This window comes from Podarcis bocagei (genome assembly GCF_964188305.1).
Source record: "Podarcis bocagei genome assembly, chromosome: 7".
In the NCBI taxonomy this organism is placed as follows: Eukaryota; Metazoa; Chordata; class Lepidosauria; order Squamata; family Lacertidae; genus Podarcis; species Podarcis bocagei.
The window spans coordinates 27529720-27545410 of NC_138132.1; the positions used below are offsets into that span (position 1 = coordinate 27529720).

Here is a 15691-nt window from a genome sequence, read left to right on the forward strand (position 1 = left end):
TTAGGAAGGTAACTAACAGGGTATTACTATTATTATTAGACATATTTATTGCACCATAATCCTTTCTCTGAAGGAATTTCCATAAAAGAGAAAATATAGTTTGATTAGGGTTGGAATGAGATAAACAGACCTACTGACCTCTATCTGTAGTCATATCTTCCATCAAGCCAAGACTGCCTTTTGTAGGTAGCAGCCTACCTTATTTCGTCATGATGTCATCCAAATGCAAAGGCTGGAGTGAAGCTTTACACAGGAAACTGCCTTACACAAAGTCAAACCATTGATCCATCTAGTATTTTCCACGCTGATTGGCAGTGGCTTTCCAGAGTCTGAGGCAAATGTCTTTCACAACACTTTTAAAGTGGAGATTCTAGAGCAGGGGTGAGGAAACTACAATTGTCCAGAAACTTTTGGGAGGCAACTCAATGACCACTGCCCATGTTGGCTGTGGCAGGTGTGACTTGGGAGTCCAATAACATCTGGAAGAGCACTGGTTCCTTATCTCTGTACTAGAAATTTAATCTGGAACTTTCCATATGTACAACAAGTGCTCTGGTATTGAGATATAGCCGTGCCTTGCTCCTAGTCCTGTAGGAGTCAGGACCATCATCACCCTAATTTTAGGAACCTGCTCTACTATTGTTAACTGCATTTGTAAACTGGCTTTTTCTTCTTCTTTCTTCACAGATGCTGCAAAATTCCATGATATAATATTTGAAACGCTTCAGGACAACATAGTGTCCTCTAGGTATTAATGGATTTAAACTCCTATCAGCTCCAGCCAGCAGAGCCATAGGCCTAGGTAGTAGGAGTTGTAGTCCAACAACATCTGGAGGGTACCACATTGGCTTTTATCTTTGAAAACAAGGGCTAACCAAAGTTAAGTTTTCACATTCTAAATGTTACTCATATAGATTTATATTTCTATACTAGTCAGTGATTCAGAATTTGATTTCAGTATTATTGATTGCAGTTCTCAATAAATACTTTAAATATGCAAAATGCACACCAAAGGAAGGGCACATATTTACTTTCATTCTCATCTAGCTTTGTCCCCTCTTTCTTCCCCACGGTCTCGCTCCCTTCCTCCTCCTCCAATCCTTTAGGCCCCTTATTTCTGTCCTTGCTTCAAGATACGCACTGTTCTGCTTCCAGATAAGAACTATGTTGGTCTTTGGATGACACATTTGACACCCTCTCAGCTTCCCAGTGGTACCTTTTCCAGCAGCGTGGACAAAATGATTCCTGAGCAGACCACAGCTATACGAATTCAGAGTTTATATAGCATTTGATTTATCAACTGACTGACCATTTTTGATCAAGCAAGACTTGCTTGGACTGTTATTCATTTTGAATCCTTTTTAAAATTGTCTATGCAACCAAGGGTGGTTATGTGCATATGCACACAGTCACAATTTGCTTAACATGGTTAAGCAATTGGAAGAAGGCCACAGATCACTTAGCCACTCCCCACACCACCCACTCCTTTCTGGAATACAAATTCCTCCTGCCTTGTACTGCTGTTCAGCATTGTATCAGCACAAATGATCATCATGGCTTGTATAGCACAGTGGCTAAGAGTCTGAGGGGTGAATTCTAAAGCCTGTGGTTCAGATCTTGCCTCTGCTAGATGGCCTTAAGCAACTCACTTTCAGCCTAAGCTTCCCACCCAAATATGATGATAATACTACAGTTTTCAGAGGGTTGTTGCAAGGGATTACAACAAGATAACATGAAACACTTTAAACACCCTGAAGCACAGTAAGTGCTGTTATTATTTATTGTTGTGAAGCTGCCTAAAATACACTAAAAACAGTGGATTAAAAAGGAGCACACACCTGATCTTTGAAGCTATAATCATGTTTACCGTTAGTTTCAAGTTCTGATTAAGTGGAAGGCTGATTAAGTGGTTAGCACACAGTCAGAAGCATCCCATCATACAGTCTAAGCAACCCACAGTTCATTTGGCATAGCCAGACAGTATATATCAGGCTGTCAAAATGCCACGCCGCACAGTATCACGGAAGTGGAGTGAGTTTAGCCAGCTAAGGAAACATGAAAACAAGGTCAACTTATTGCTGTAATGAACACCTCAAGAAGGGTAGTCCTCTGCACAAGTTAGATCGTGGCAATAAAATAACACTACCAACTTAGTGTCTGATCATTTGTGTTAGAGGTGAGGGGAGTGTTAACCTGCCAATTAAAAGTGTATTTCTTGGAAGCAAAGTGAAACATTTTTATCAAATTCTGAGCTGTGGCAAAGTTCATTGAGCCTAAGTAACACTGTAACCCTATGAATTTAGGGAGTTGCTAATACTGAATCTTGCTCTATACTGTCTACACTGACTGGCAGCAGCTCGCCACGTTTTCAGCCAACCAGCCTCTCCCAACCCGACCTGAACATGCTATGGCTTAAACCAGGAACTGTCAAGATGCAAAGCACATGTTCTACCTGAGCTATAGCCCTGTTTCCATTTCTCCCACTATTTTACTGTGCACATACTGCTAACAAATGATATAGTCACTTAAGAGGGAACACTTCTTAGTAAAGAAAAATAATGGTTGTATTCTACAAACCTTTACTCAGAGTAGACCTATTGAAATTATTGGCCCTAAGTTGGTCAAGTCCATTACTTTCAATGGGTCTGCCTTGAGTAAGAGTTAGCTGGATATACCCTTAAGCTATTCCTTTTAAGTTAGGGCACCTAGGCAGCCTTCTATTAAATGCAGTCCTGTGTGCCAAGTTGCAGGAGAAGAAGTTTTGTAAAAGTACCATTCATGACAACAAAACTTGCTGGCAGGTCACTTTATATAGGTTGGATTGCTGACCCACTCCCTCAAAAGTCACTCTTTGAAAAACCATTGCTTTAAACACAAGTAACTTAATACAGAATGCCTTAGAGAAATTCCAAAGTTGTCAAGATGAAGTAAAAGGTGTATAAAGCAAAAGAAAAAGAAAAAGAAAAGAAAAAAAGGAAGTTCCAGTCACAACTATGAAACTGTATCTCAGTCTTCACCTATAGTTTCTTGAATTGCTGGAATACAGCTTCCCACAAGTATACACCAACAACAGCTCTGCCTACTTTTTTAGGCCAGGGATGAGGAACCTGTGCCCCTCCAGACATTGTGGGACTCAAAACTCCCACTGTCCCTCACCACTGACAATGCTGGCTGGGAAAGATGGAAGTTTAGCTCTTTAAATGCATACAGTCCTCCCATTCCAAATAAAGAAAAGGGTGAGGGGCTGGGGAGGAGTCAAAAGTGAACATTTCTTTCAACCACCATTCACTGAAATCCCCCAACTTCATCCAGCCCTGTTCTCTACTGAACTATTCGCCATCACTACTGCCATCTTAAGGAGGAGGCCATCTTAACTATGTGCATTTTATTACTAGCATTCAGAGCTGTACATGCAGCTGCTTCTCAATCCAAAATGTTGTAGAAGCAATACAAAAGTGATCTAATTCCCATTTTAGACTGTGTACAATACATTAGACAAATTCAATGGATGGAGTTCAATGTAGCGCTAAGTGGGATATGTGAACAGGAAACAAGGTCCTCTCAACCCAACAGGTCTCTCCCCCACTTTTTCTGCACCCACCCTCGCCCTCTGGTGTTCCCCGAACCCTTCAGAGCAGACTCAGGTGGCGCAGGGGAGTGCACAGGAAAAGGAGAGGGGGAAAGTCTCAATGCACATGTGGAATTTGTTCCATGCACACAACAACTTTGGTTTTTTTATATAGACACCTGTCTAGATTGGAGAAGGGATGGGGTGCATTCATGCCCCTGAACAGCAAATTCCCAAGTTTCCCCCTGGTACTGCTGAAAGAACAAGCAACATTTCTATCTGCACACCGAGGGCTCAGAAAACCAATCTATTTATATAAAGATGTGGTAGTGTGGGAGAAATGTTCCTTTGTACATAATGTATATGAAACAGGCAGATGCGAACTTGGCCATGACAAAGGATTTCTGGATTATGTGGTGGCCTTCAGGTACTCAATTTAGAAAAGTAGCCTTAAGTTAGAGGGCCATGCCCCAACCTCAGGCATGTCACAACAGCAGCAGCATTTTTTTTGTTTGTTCCTTTCTAGGTTAAAATGTTAAGAAAATGGTGGAAAGAGAAAGAGGCAGAGAGAAAGCCCAGTTTTCCAGCTGCAATCTGGAAAGGAAGCTGGCCACATCAGCAGTAGTCTGCAGAGGCACCCAAAGGTAGAACCCCAACCTTTTCCTAGACAGCAAGAGGTAAAGGCTGGGACTCTTTTGGAAGGTAAGCAGAAGAAGTTCAAGGGCCTTGGCTTCCCAGAATCAAAACAAGCACTTGTGCTCCTTTGTCTAGCAGCAAATTTGAATTTGGAAGGCTTGGGCTGGCAGGGTTCTCACAGTTGTACTAGACTTTCAAGAGCCTCTAATGCCCAACACAATTATGGGATCCTGCCAATCCCCTTTCCAGCACCAAAATTAGAGGAGTGGGGGACACGGGCAGGGGGCTGTCCCAGACCTCTCAGAGGTGCAGTATTAGGACAGACACCAACAGCCCAATATTATGCATTTCTACACAGAGGTGAGTCCCACTGAATTCAGTGTCATTTACATCAGGCAAGCATGCACAGAACTGCAGTGATCTGAAAGTATGTCCTACTCAACACAATGAGACTGAGTGGACATGCATATGACTGCTCTGGAGGAGCAGAGACCTGGTACCCAGATGTTTTGGTTTGGACACACTTTCTTGTGCCAATTAGTTGTCACAAATGTAAAGAGACTGCAGATTACCAAGCTAGAGAACGCAAGAGGCTGCTAAGCTTAGTCAAAACAAGCAGCTGTCTATCAACCCAGAATCCACCAAGCCAGCAAAACTAACCCTTTAAGTCACAAAAATGTGAAATACCCCTACTTTGTTCTGAAAAGAAATCACCGCACTAAAGATAGTAACTAATTTCAACAAGTGACAAACCATCAACTGAAAGAATTTGCGGAAACAGCACCACTACACTACTAAATGAAACTTCTATCTTGCATTCCAATTCAACATCAGAACTTATTCTGTCACTTAAGAATTAACAGCTAACATCAAAACCTAGAGGAAGTCCACATTGTCTAGTCCAGCCTTTCCCAACCCCATGCCCGCCACCAAACTTTTTGGACTACAACTCTTATTTGCCACAGCAAACATGGCTGGTAGTCAGAGCTGATGGATGCTGTAGCTCAAAGTATCTAGAGGGCATCAGATTGAATAAGGCTGATCTAGTCAAATAAAATACAGTTTCGGAAGAACTATGTGAAAGGAAACTACTCATTACAAGAAGCAATATTTCCTAAAAGAAGTGGTGGTAACACTGAACATGTTATCATATCAGAAAGCATGAATCTACTCTGCAACTTTCATTAGTTCAGAAGGAGGGGAGAAACACACACTGCATTCTGTTACATATATTAAATATAACTTTTTATTGAACTGTTGTGCGTCAACTTCCTCTTCAGAAAGTAATCTAATAAATCCTAGAAATATTTAAAACATGCAGTTTCTGCCATCCATTTAACCTCTTCTGCATTTTGCTCAAGCAACTGCATATTTGAGAGCACTCAGAGCTCTGAAAGCCAAATAGCACTCCAGCACAAGAAGAAGTAACAAATTCTAGGTCAGCAGCTCAAACTCTCCTTTGAGCCTGCTGGGGGCAGTCTCTTGAGGAGAGACCTGGCACTGGGCCAATGCACTAAACAGTTTTCCCAAACACTACGAAAAGGCTGTCCTTTCAGGAACAGGGAAAAGCTATACATATGAAGTCATTAGCCTACTAATTATTCTCAATGAGACACAGAAGATACAGCAACAGCCATAAATAGTTAGCAGTATGTATGATCCTTTACATCTCCAGCTACAGCACTGCTTGGCACCAACAGTGAATTGGACCACCACTAAAACTTGAATCCCACAGCCTTATCACACTCGGACTAAAACTAAAAGAATATTGATAAATGACTGATAAATGGCTAGAGGACACAGAGTATAGAAGCAATAGATGACCAAGATTTGATGGTAGAATATGGTTTCTCTCTTCTGCAGAGTATCAGGGCAGCTTTGTTGACTTCATCTTCTACTGGTTGGTTTCACAGCAGCAATAAATCTAAACTGACACCAAAATGTCCGTACCTATAACATAGTAACTAACACAGTAACAAGTTCCACTAGAGTATAGCAGGTGTTGATGTGTAATGAAGTAAGAGATTTTACCACATACAGTGGTGCCTCGCAAGACGAAATTAATCCGTTCCACGAGTCTCTTCGTCTTGCGAAGCACGGCTATTAGCGGCTTAGCGGCTATTAACGGCTTAGCGGCTTTAAGAAAAAGGAAACAAACTCGCAAGCGTCTTGCGGAACGACTCAAAAAACGGAAAACTCTTTCGTCTAGCGAGTTTTTCGTCTTGCGAGGCATTCGTCTTGCGGGGCACCACTGTATAATCTGTAAATTTCAGGCTTAATTCTATAGCCCAAGTAGAAATTTGATTTATATTCTGGTATGGTACAGGGTGTTGTTTTCAGAATTCCACATTATTATTTTTAATCCATTTCCAACAAGTCCCCCCTGCTGCAAGTGGGTGCCCAAATGTTGTTGGCTTTAATAAATACATGGTCCTATTTTTTATTTCCAACGAGAACATGTGCTATGCATATTAAATAGCTTGCAGTGCTTCCAATAACTTAAACCCAAGCCATTTATAAGATGGGACCTTTGACTCACCGGCAAGCTAGAGGGTCTGGACTGAAGATTCAAATTCACATCATCTTGCCCTTTACTGGAAGCCATTGAGGCAGCCGATGATGCCTGGGACCCAAACGAGTCTTGTGATAACTCCTGAAATGCAAGAGATCAATCCAATGAACAAAAGAGAAGAGATCTTGGAAATGGAAAAAGAATCCCTATTTTATCCTCACCCTGGCTCACAGCATTAGCCCTGTTCTATCAACACACACTGTTCCAACCAACTGCCCCATATGATGTCTCTAGTTTCAATGGTGTGGAGTCTGAATCATGAAAGGGGGGGGGGCGCAGAGCCAGGATCCCAGACCCCTTTGAATGCGGTGCAGCTGCTCTGTGTTTTCATCTGGAGCAGGCTTCTCTCCCTCCTCTCTCTTCCTGTGAGACTAAAAAACCCCTACTCATAATGGGAGGGGGAGGTAGAACAGAGAAGTCGTCTAGGGCCAGGAAGATTGTGCCTGTCAGCTCCTGAAGGGCCCATTAACAGGCATGAGAAAGTCACATCCATTAATCTGCCACCTTTTGTCTCTAGCCCCACCCATCATTGGTGTGCAGTTCCCTATGAGAGAATGTGGGTCTTGGGAGTGAAAAAAAGGTTACCCACCCCGAGGTAGTCCCAAAGGATGGAGATGGAAATGAACACCCACCCAAGCCCCTTGCTGGATATCCCAGATGTGTAGGGGCTCTTGGGTAGCTGTTCCCCTCTCTGTGTCTCTGGCAAAGAGATGGGGGTAATGCATAGGCTGGCAGCCCCCACAAGCACTCTGCCATTTCTTGTGCTTAGGAACAAAATAGGTGCTCAGACAGTTAGCTCCCCATTAGCCCTTCTCCTTCTCCCTGCCAATGAGGCAAATTTCAGGCAGCACTGCTGCCCACATCTTTCTATGCCTATGGCCTTAAGCTGAAAGCATAGAAAGCCTTAAAGAAGACCACTGCCTCAGTAATGCATCACGGAGAAAAAATGCTATGCTGAGGCATTATCCATGCTCAGTTCTGCCTATGTCTTCCAAGGTCAGCAGGCATGGTGCTACAGGATCTGCCATGACTTAAACAAGCTGCACACAGGGAAGGGGCTCAAAGCTCCTTAGGCTGCTATTTCATTTCCCTTCAATATAGTTTTACAGAGGCCAAAGAAAATACCCTCATTGCTGGTCTCAATCCCATCATTAATTACCTCTCCCCACTGTCCTTCATACTTGTTCCTGGCCTAAAGGTTGAGAAGGGAATTCTCTCTCCACTTTTAAGGTGCTTGGCACATGGATTCTAGCTTTGATCTATTCTTCATCCAGTTGCTTAAATATACATTTTGTATTACCCTGTCCTATATTTGATAGCCACACTGTGATATATTGGTTAGTGTGTTCAAACCCCACTCCACCCCAACTTTGAAGATCATTGTGGCCTTGGGCCAGTCACTATCTCTCAGTCTAACCTGTTGTCATGGGGTGGGGAAGAAAGAAGAGACACACACCTCCTTGACCTCTTTGGAGGAAAGGAAGGATATAAAATGTAACAGAAGTATCTAATTCAGGTCACTTATGTGCTGTGGCTTCCCACCTACTTGGCAACTCCCTGTTTTGCAGTCACAGATAGGCAAAAGAAGGTTCTTTTTATTGAACTTCCTGGTGGGCAGCTGTAGATGGCTAATGAGAACATTCAGCTTGCCGGGTCACAAGTTGTGCATGCCTGACCCAATTTGTATTTACGAGCCAACAACACTTTATGATTTTCCACACCTGAGTGGTCACTTGCTCCCTAACAGAGCTGCAATTATCCTTATTTCTTCCTTTAAAAGCATAAAGAACCTTACCCAAGGTGTAAAAGGCTACAGCACAACCAAATCAGTTTGTGTCACTCTGTAATTTTTCCAAGAGACACAACACTGCTTTGTGCTGGCACTTGACATCCAAGAACAGGTCTGCAGCAGCACCTGGAAGAAGTCTTACCTGTGGAGGTGGGAAGCGCTGCTGAGAATATGCCGACTGCTGCTGCGACTGAGATTGAGGGTAAGATGCAGACTGTTGAGAAAGCGCCGAGGTTGCAGACTGCTGAGCTTGCTGCTGCTGGTAGGGTGACTGTGACTGCTGCTGGGAGTAGGGAGGCTGACTCTGTGGATGCTGCTGGGCAGCCGCTGACTGCTGAGGGTACGGAGATGGAGACTGCTGATGTGGTGGCTGCGACTGCTGCTGGGAGTATGGGGGCTGGGATGACTGGAGCTGCGGAGGCTGAGACTGAGTTTGCTGTTGCTGATAAGAAGGCTGGGCGTGAGGGGTCTGAGATGGCGGCTGTTGGGCATAAGAAGGCTGCTGCTGCTGCTGGGGATGAGGACTCTGCTGGTTGTAATAGGGAGTCTGGCTCTGCTGCCCATATCCACTAGGTCCCTGCTGTCCGTAAGGAGGGATCTATGCAAGGAAGAAAGAGAAAATGTAGGTGGAGACAGGGACGTAGGAAGGGGGTTGCCCTGGGTGCCATCATGGAGGGGGGGTGACAAATTATCAAGGAACAATTACTGCCCTACTAGGGCGGTTCCTAATTTTTTTTTTGAAAATGCCTGCTCCAAAGGTCTTAGCAAAGGTCTTATCTTACTACGCTAGGGATTATATAGTTTTATATGAAATTTCAGGCATATCAGTTAACATCTTGACCCTCCTCCACAAAAATAGCTGTTTACTTGGCAGTTTTCCTATGTCGTGAAGGCTGAAATTTCAATTTAGTGAAGCAGGGTCAAGATATTAACTGATATGCATGAAATTTCAGATATAGCTATATAATCCCTAGTTTAGTAAGATAAGACCTTTGGAGCAGGCATTTTCAAAAAAATGTTTTTTTATGAACAGCCCTACTGCCCTACCCTCCGCTGGGCTTCCCGGATCCTGGAAAGTCAGCCTATAGAATAACAGTGGTAACAATACATTGAAGACAAGTAAATATTTGGGGGGGGGGGAATCCCAGAGCCCTAGCGCCACCATCTCAAAGAGGATAAAATGGGTGGACTTTGGTACTCTTTTGTCCTGTCCTCCCCCAATGTCTTTCTCTCTATTTGAGCTGGCTCCCTGCCTGTTACGTTACATGCGGGGAAACCTGTGTGGGGATCCTCTCTGTGTAAAGTCTTCAAGCTGTTCCTGCACACGCCTGACAAATCTGCCCCATTGTCAAAATTTATCTTTTCCCCCACCTCCAGTCTCTGTTGCTGTGTGTCCTGGCTAAGGGGAAAAACAGAAGACGGATGGCCATCGGTCAGGGATGGTCTAGTTGAGATTCCTGCATTGCCCCAGGGTTTGGCTAGATGACCCTCAGGGGTCCCTTCCAACTCTACAATTCTCTGGTGCAGGCTTGTGCAGAGTTTTAGGTACAAGTTGGATGCAAGGGGTGCATAGGATTGCAGCCCATCTTATGCATCATCAGCTTGGGAATAAGTCCCACTAATCATGATGAGACTAGATTGCTGCTGTGCAGTCCTGTTTTTTAAATAAATGTTTTCCTTTTCAGATAATAAAGAGCATGGTGAAATCACAATAAATAAAACCTCCCCTTCAGTAGTTTCAAGCACTACTACAGGTTCCACATAATATCTGTACTGAATTGTTTACTGTGACAGCACCTGCACTTTGGAACTCCCTGCCTATTGCAATAAAGCACGTGCCTTTGCTACTCTTTTTGGACACCTGCTAAAAGCATTCTTCTTTAGGCAAGAATACCTAGATGCTTAGGAAGCTGAAGTAATTTTAATCTTAATATTTTAGCTTTTGTATGTTCTAAAGTAGGATTGTTAATTTTTCTTGATTTTACTGCTGTGTTTTTGTTTTGTTTTTTGGTAAACCACTTTGCAGGTTTTTTAAAATAAATTTTATTAAATAAACAAACAATAAATATAAATATAAATAAAATAACACAAGCCTAAACACAATCCATTCTATACATTTAAGTATTTGTCCACAGTCGCCTACCTGTTATCAGAGGCCCAGAATCCACATTCCTTTGTAAGAAAATATGAAATGATGTAAAACCATTTTTGGAGGCAAAAAATAAAAAAGGGGGGGGTTGACAAGAAATTTTCCACACCGGGTACCACCTGACCTTCCTACGCCTCTGGGTGGAGATCCAAACAAAGTGCAAAGATGCAGCCAGAAAATCTAATGCTACCCAGAAGGTTTAGGAACCTTCTGTAAAGAACCTCTTTGCTGCTGCAGCTGGTTAAAGTATACTCAACAATAAATAACACACTTTTTTGCTTATCTTGTGGCAACACTTCATCACACAAGTACTTCAGGCATTCTTGCCCATTACACTGGCATTTGGCCACTACACACAAACAGTAATTCTATGCATTTCAGATTTTTAACATCAATCCGCAATTCACTTCTCTTTACCTGCTGTGCATAAGAGACGGTGCCCATTGCAGTTTGTGTCCTGCTCAGAGTTCCCATTGGGTATCTCTGGGGAGTCTGAGGCCCATACGACTGTCCTGGATATCCGTGGCCCTGCTGTTGCCCTGACTGAGGTCCCTGCTGTTGTGAGTATGGGTTGTTTCCTCCATAAGGCTGAGGTCTCATCTTTCCCATCTGATCCATTGGGCTGGATGGCTAGGAAAGAAAATTGTAAGATTTATTTTAAATAGCAATTTGATATTTTGTAACTATATAAATGTTACAGTCTTACTCATGAAAGGCAGACTCATCAGTAAAAAACAACAACATATAGACAAGACAAAAGTCAAATACATTTCACTTAAAGTTGCCAACATATAAAATTATCCATGAAGAAAATGAAAATTCTCAGTCAACTAAGGCATAGGCATCATATTGTAGGTCACTACACAGTCCAAGGAAACTTCACCCCTCTAGAGTAAGTCACCTATTCCAAAATTTTATAGATGTTATTAGCATTAGACCAGTAGACAAGTGCCTGCAAGTTAAACAAACAGCTTTTAGGAGAACAGATTAACACTCATTACTTTCCTCACATTTGAGTTCAAATATAGTTAGTATGATGCCACGTAGTTTGACAAAAAACAAAGCTTCAATTTCCAAAGCACCCAAAATGCCATATTTATATAAGTGTCATTGATATTCTTTTCTTGAGGCAGACATGCATCTACTTTCTGAGTGTTAACCATGTTTATCTTGACTAAAAAAAAGTGGGACCACCTCTGCCAACACTCTCTTGTTTTTGTTCTGCCTGAAAAAGCAGTATGTAATATTGAAATCCATATACACCAGCAAGTTCTGGTTTGAAAGGGCCAAGGGTCTGAAAGACTCCCAAATAGTAAAAGGTTTGGGTTTGTAATCACAGTAATAAAACATGGTGCCCCCTTCACAAATCTTTCATTACAGCCCACCGTTTTATACCAGTTACCCTATTCTCAAAAATTCCACTTAAACTTTGAATTGGGTATTTATCAGTGAATGTTGATGTGAGGAACAGCTGCCAGAGTTGAATACAGGGAATGATATTATACAAGAGACAGAAGCTGTTACTGGCAGGAAAAAAAGTGATACTGGCTCATTTGCAAGAATACATCAGGATAAATAAGGAAATACCAAACCCTGACTGAAAAGCGCTGGAGATTCTCTTCTGGACTGACACAGGGGAAATCCTTTCAAAAGGAAACCACAGGAATAGATTATCATGATTGCACTTCAAAAGCTGAAGGTCCTTCCACAGACATACATAACAGAGAAAGCGCTACTCCTTGATCATTGAAACCCCAACCCCCTGCTTGCAACTCACCTACATTCAAAGAAATGAGAAGCAATCTCAAAATTGCCAATTCCATAGCACTTTTCCCAAAACCCACATCTGTACAAAGTGAGAAGCCTGATCACCATACAGATATTTACAGTTACTCTCCTTGCACTTTTATTTTGAATAGACAATTAGCAATACAACAGACTTCAATAGCTACTGGCCTAATTGGTCCCAATTCAGAATTCTCACCTCCAAACAGCCAGAGTATCAAATACAATAGCTTTCCTACAAGGGTATTACTAAAGCAGTACTGCGGAGAATGTAATTAACCTATGAAATGCCACTTTGCTCTCAGGTACAAGAGAGTCTAAATACTTTAGAAGCAGAATTAACACCTTTCCCCAATAATGCACTTGTAAAACATGTAAATAGAGCATGAGCAGTGTACTGTAAGTTATTTCTGTGTGAAGAGCAACTCTTCCCAAAATTTCTTAGTCCAACTTTATGACAATTAAACATACATGAGGTAACTGGAAATCTGATTTAAAACCACATAGCATATTCATTCCCCATCTGCGGTGACCTGCTCATACACAAATACCACTATGCATAGGACTGAAATCTTTTGAAACATGTGTTAGCAGTGACAGGCAAAGAGCTTAAAGATTCTGTTCTTTGGCCCTCTTTGAGCAAGACCCACACCTTCCCAATTCCCACCTCTCTCACCTTCTACCTAGACCAGGGGTCCTCAAACTTTTTAAACAGGGGGCCAGTTCACTGTCCCTCAGACACTGTTGAGGGCTAGACTAATAATAGCCAGGATAGACACACAACAGGCGCTATCAGTAATAATATAAGTTACCTATACCTCACCTTTATACTTCATTTCTTCTGGGTTATTTTTGACCACAATTTACATGGAGAGTCCCTTGTACAATAAACTGTTGTGATTGAGACTTCTCTTCTTGCTAATTCTATCTGCATTTGTTGCCTGTGTTTTTGGTGCTTCCCTAACTTTTAAGGCTGCCAAGGCCGCCACATGAGGCCCGTGTGCACAACAGGCCGTCGAGGCAGCCAGCCTGAGGGGAAGGGAGGAGGGGAAGGGCTGGCATGGAAGGGGTTCCTTCGCAACTGTCCCACCCTCCGGTGGCTTAAAGGGACAGCATGCCATTATCAAGCAGCCAAAGCCGGTGGTAGCAACCATGTTACCAGGGCTACACACATGTTACACACACACACTTTTACCTCAAGGCTCTTCCCGCCTGGCCACTTCCGAGCCTCAGGCCTTGCGGGCGGGCCAGCTTCAGGACCCTGGTGGGCCGGATCTGGCCTCAGACCGTAGTTTGAGGGCCCCTGGCCTAGACCCAAGGATAGTCAGTTGCTTCCTGGCTAAATGAAATATGTTTCAGCCACAGAACTAACAATGCTGTCAACTTTTCAGGGATCAGAAAACAATTGTTTCCTGGATAAAGAAAGCTTGCTATGACAATGCCATAAATCTGGTTTCTGATAGCAAAAGAAAGCAAGGAGGCCTTTTGTTCAAGGTTATTATAAAATTTCATGTCCTCACTGTTTACGATTTCCCCCATCATGTATCTATATACCTGAAATTCAGGGTAATTTACTTTTGTGCATTTGATGAATCGAAGAATTTTAGAGTTGAAAGGGATCCCAAGGGCCATGTAGTCCAACCCACTGTAATGCAGGAATTACAGCTAAAGAATCATTGACGGATGTTTTCCAACCTCATTAAAAAACCTCTGATAGAGAGTCCACACCTTCCAGGATAGTCCATTTCATGGCCAAACAGCTCTTACTGTGAGAAAGTTCTTCCTAATATTTAGTCAGAATCTCCTTTGTTGCATTTGAATCAACTGCTTCAGGTTCTACTCTCGGAAGTCCACAAAATCTTATGCCATAATAAATTTGTTAAGTCTTTTAAGGTGTACAAGACCCTTCTTTGTTCTTGCTACCGTAACACAGCTATCCCTCTGGAAATTGTTACAAGGTTATCATAGTTAATTGTAGAAATGAAGGCAAAAGGCAAAGGACTTTTTAAAAAGACTGTATATGTGTTGAGCAGAAGTAGAAATCAGATTCCTTGGATTATGGAGAAAATGAAAACCCCACCTTAGGTCTGGAATTCATTCCTGACCAGATTTGTCATCTGATTTATTATAATAATAATAAAAAAGTCTTGCTGGCTCTTTAACGGAGAGAAGCCCTAATTGATTCCCACAGTAATTAACCTGCATTTTACCTCAGAGTGTGCTAGTTAAGGAAGTCAGCACAGCTATTTATAACTCATCTCAAATTGAGGGCAGACTGCCTAAAATCTAACACATCCCAGCTGTACTCCTGTTTGAACTGGGGCCAAGGGAATTTTTTAAAGCAATCTTGGCACTGAATGAATGACACCAACACTATGAGAGCTCGAGTGGTTGTGTTGTGGTGACGTAGCAGCGGAGGTGGAATGGGAAGGGGGGCAGTGTACTGTAATCCCTCTCCAGAGTGCTCTTAGTTCATAGGCCCCAACCCTCCGTCCCTGTACAGTAAAGCCAGGAACCACCCACTGAGAGCTAAACACAGGAAATGTGTTTTCCTCAAATGTCTTGAAGTGAGAAGCACATGGCTAATTTGCATAAAAGCAAGCCACACCACCCCCGCCAGGAAGGTTAGTGCTGGCTCGTAATCTCTGACCAGGAGGCTGGCTGCTGGAGAGAACTTGGACCTGTGCCTGATAACCCAGAAAGAGTGGAGAGAACAGATGGGTAAGGACCCCAGCAGCAACAGCAACGGGTCACGTGACTCTCCACATGGCCTTGAAAGCACAAACTATTGTTTGGCCAACGGGGCTGCTGTACAAAAGACAGCAAAAATGCTTCCTATGCAGTTCAAGGAGAAGCAGCAGCTGCTCCGGTGGCGGCTTCTATTGGACCCTGCCACACTCAAGCTAGCTAGCAGAGAGGACAGAGACCACTGAACCCCTGGGACTTGGAAGCCACCAAACAGACGAAAGCTCTCACCAACAAAACACATATTTAATGCAGCTGGGCAAATGCACAGATGCAGCCTCCATCAGCTCCCCACAGCTGAACGCAGATGGGATCACGGGCCAAAGAAAGAAATTAGTTTTCTGTTCCATGTTAGGGCGGGGGGGGTGTTGTCTTCCCTGTGCTGTAAACACCACACTATTTCAAGTCAACAAAGGCACTCTCCTGAGATGCGGACAACTGACCAGG

General features: G+C 43.0%; 1 protein-coding gene across 3 annotated transcripts in view; it reads right to left on the minus strand.

The window, feature by feature from the left end:
* The window catches only part of ARID1A (AT-rich interaction domain 1A), a 129198-nt gene that overhangs the window by 47670 nt on the left and 65837 nt on the right, over nucleotides 1-15691 (minus strand). For all 3 annotated transcript variants that reach the window (XM_081202744.1, XM_081202745.1, XM_081202743.1), the window contains 3 exons: nucleotides 11132-11344; nucleotides 8708-9163; nucleotides 6744-6857 (listed from right to left, as the gene is read on the minus strand). In XM_081202744.1, coding sequence (XP_081058870.1) covers nucleotides 6744-6857; nucleotides 8708-9163; nucleotides 11132-11332 — 771 coding nt within the window. In that variant the 5' untranslated portion in view covers nucleotides 11333-11344. The remainder of the gene's footprint in view (nucleotides 1-6743; nucleotides 6858-8707; nucleotides 9164-11131; nucleotides 11345-15691) is intronic.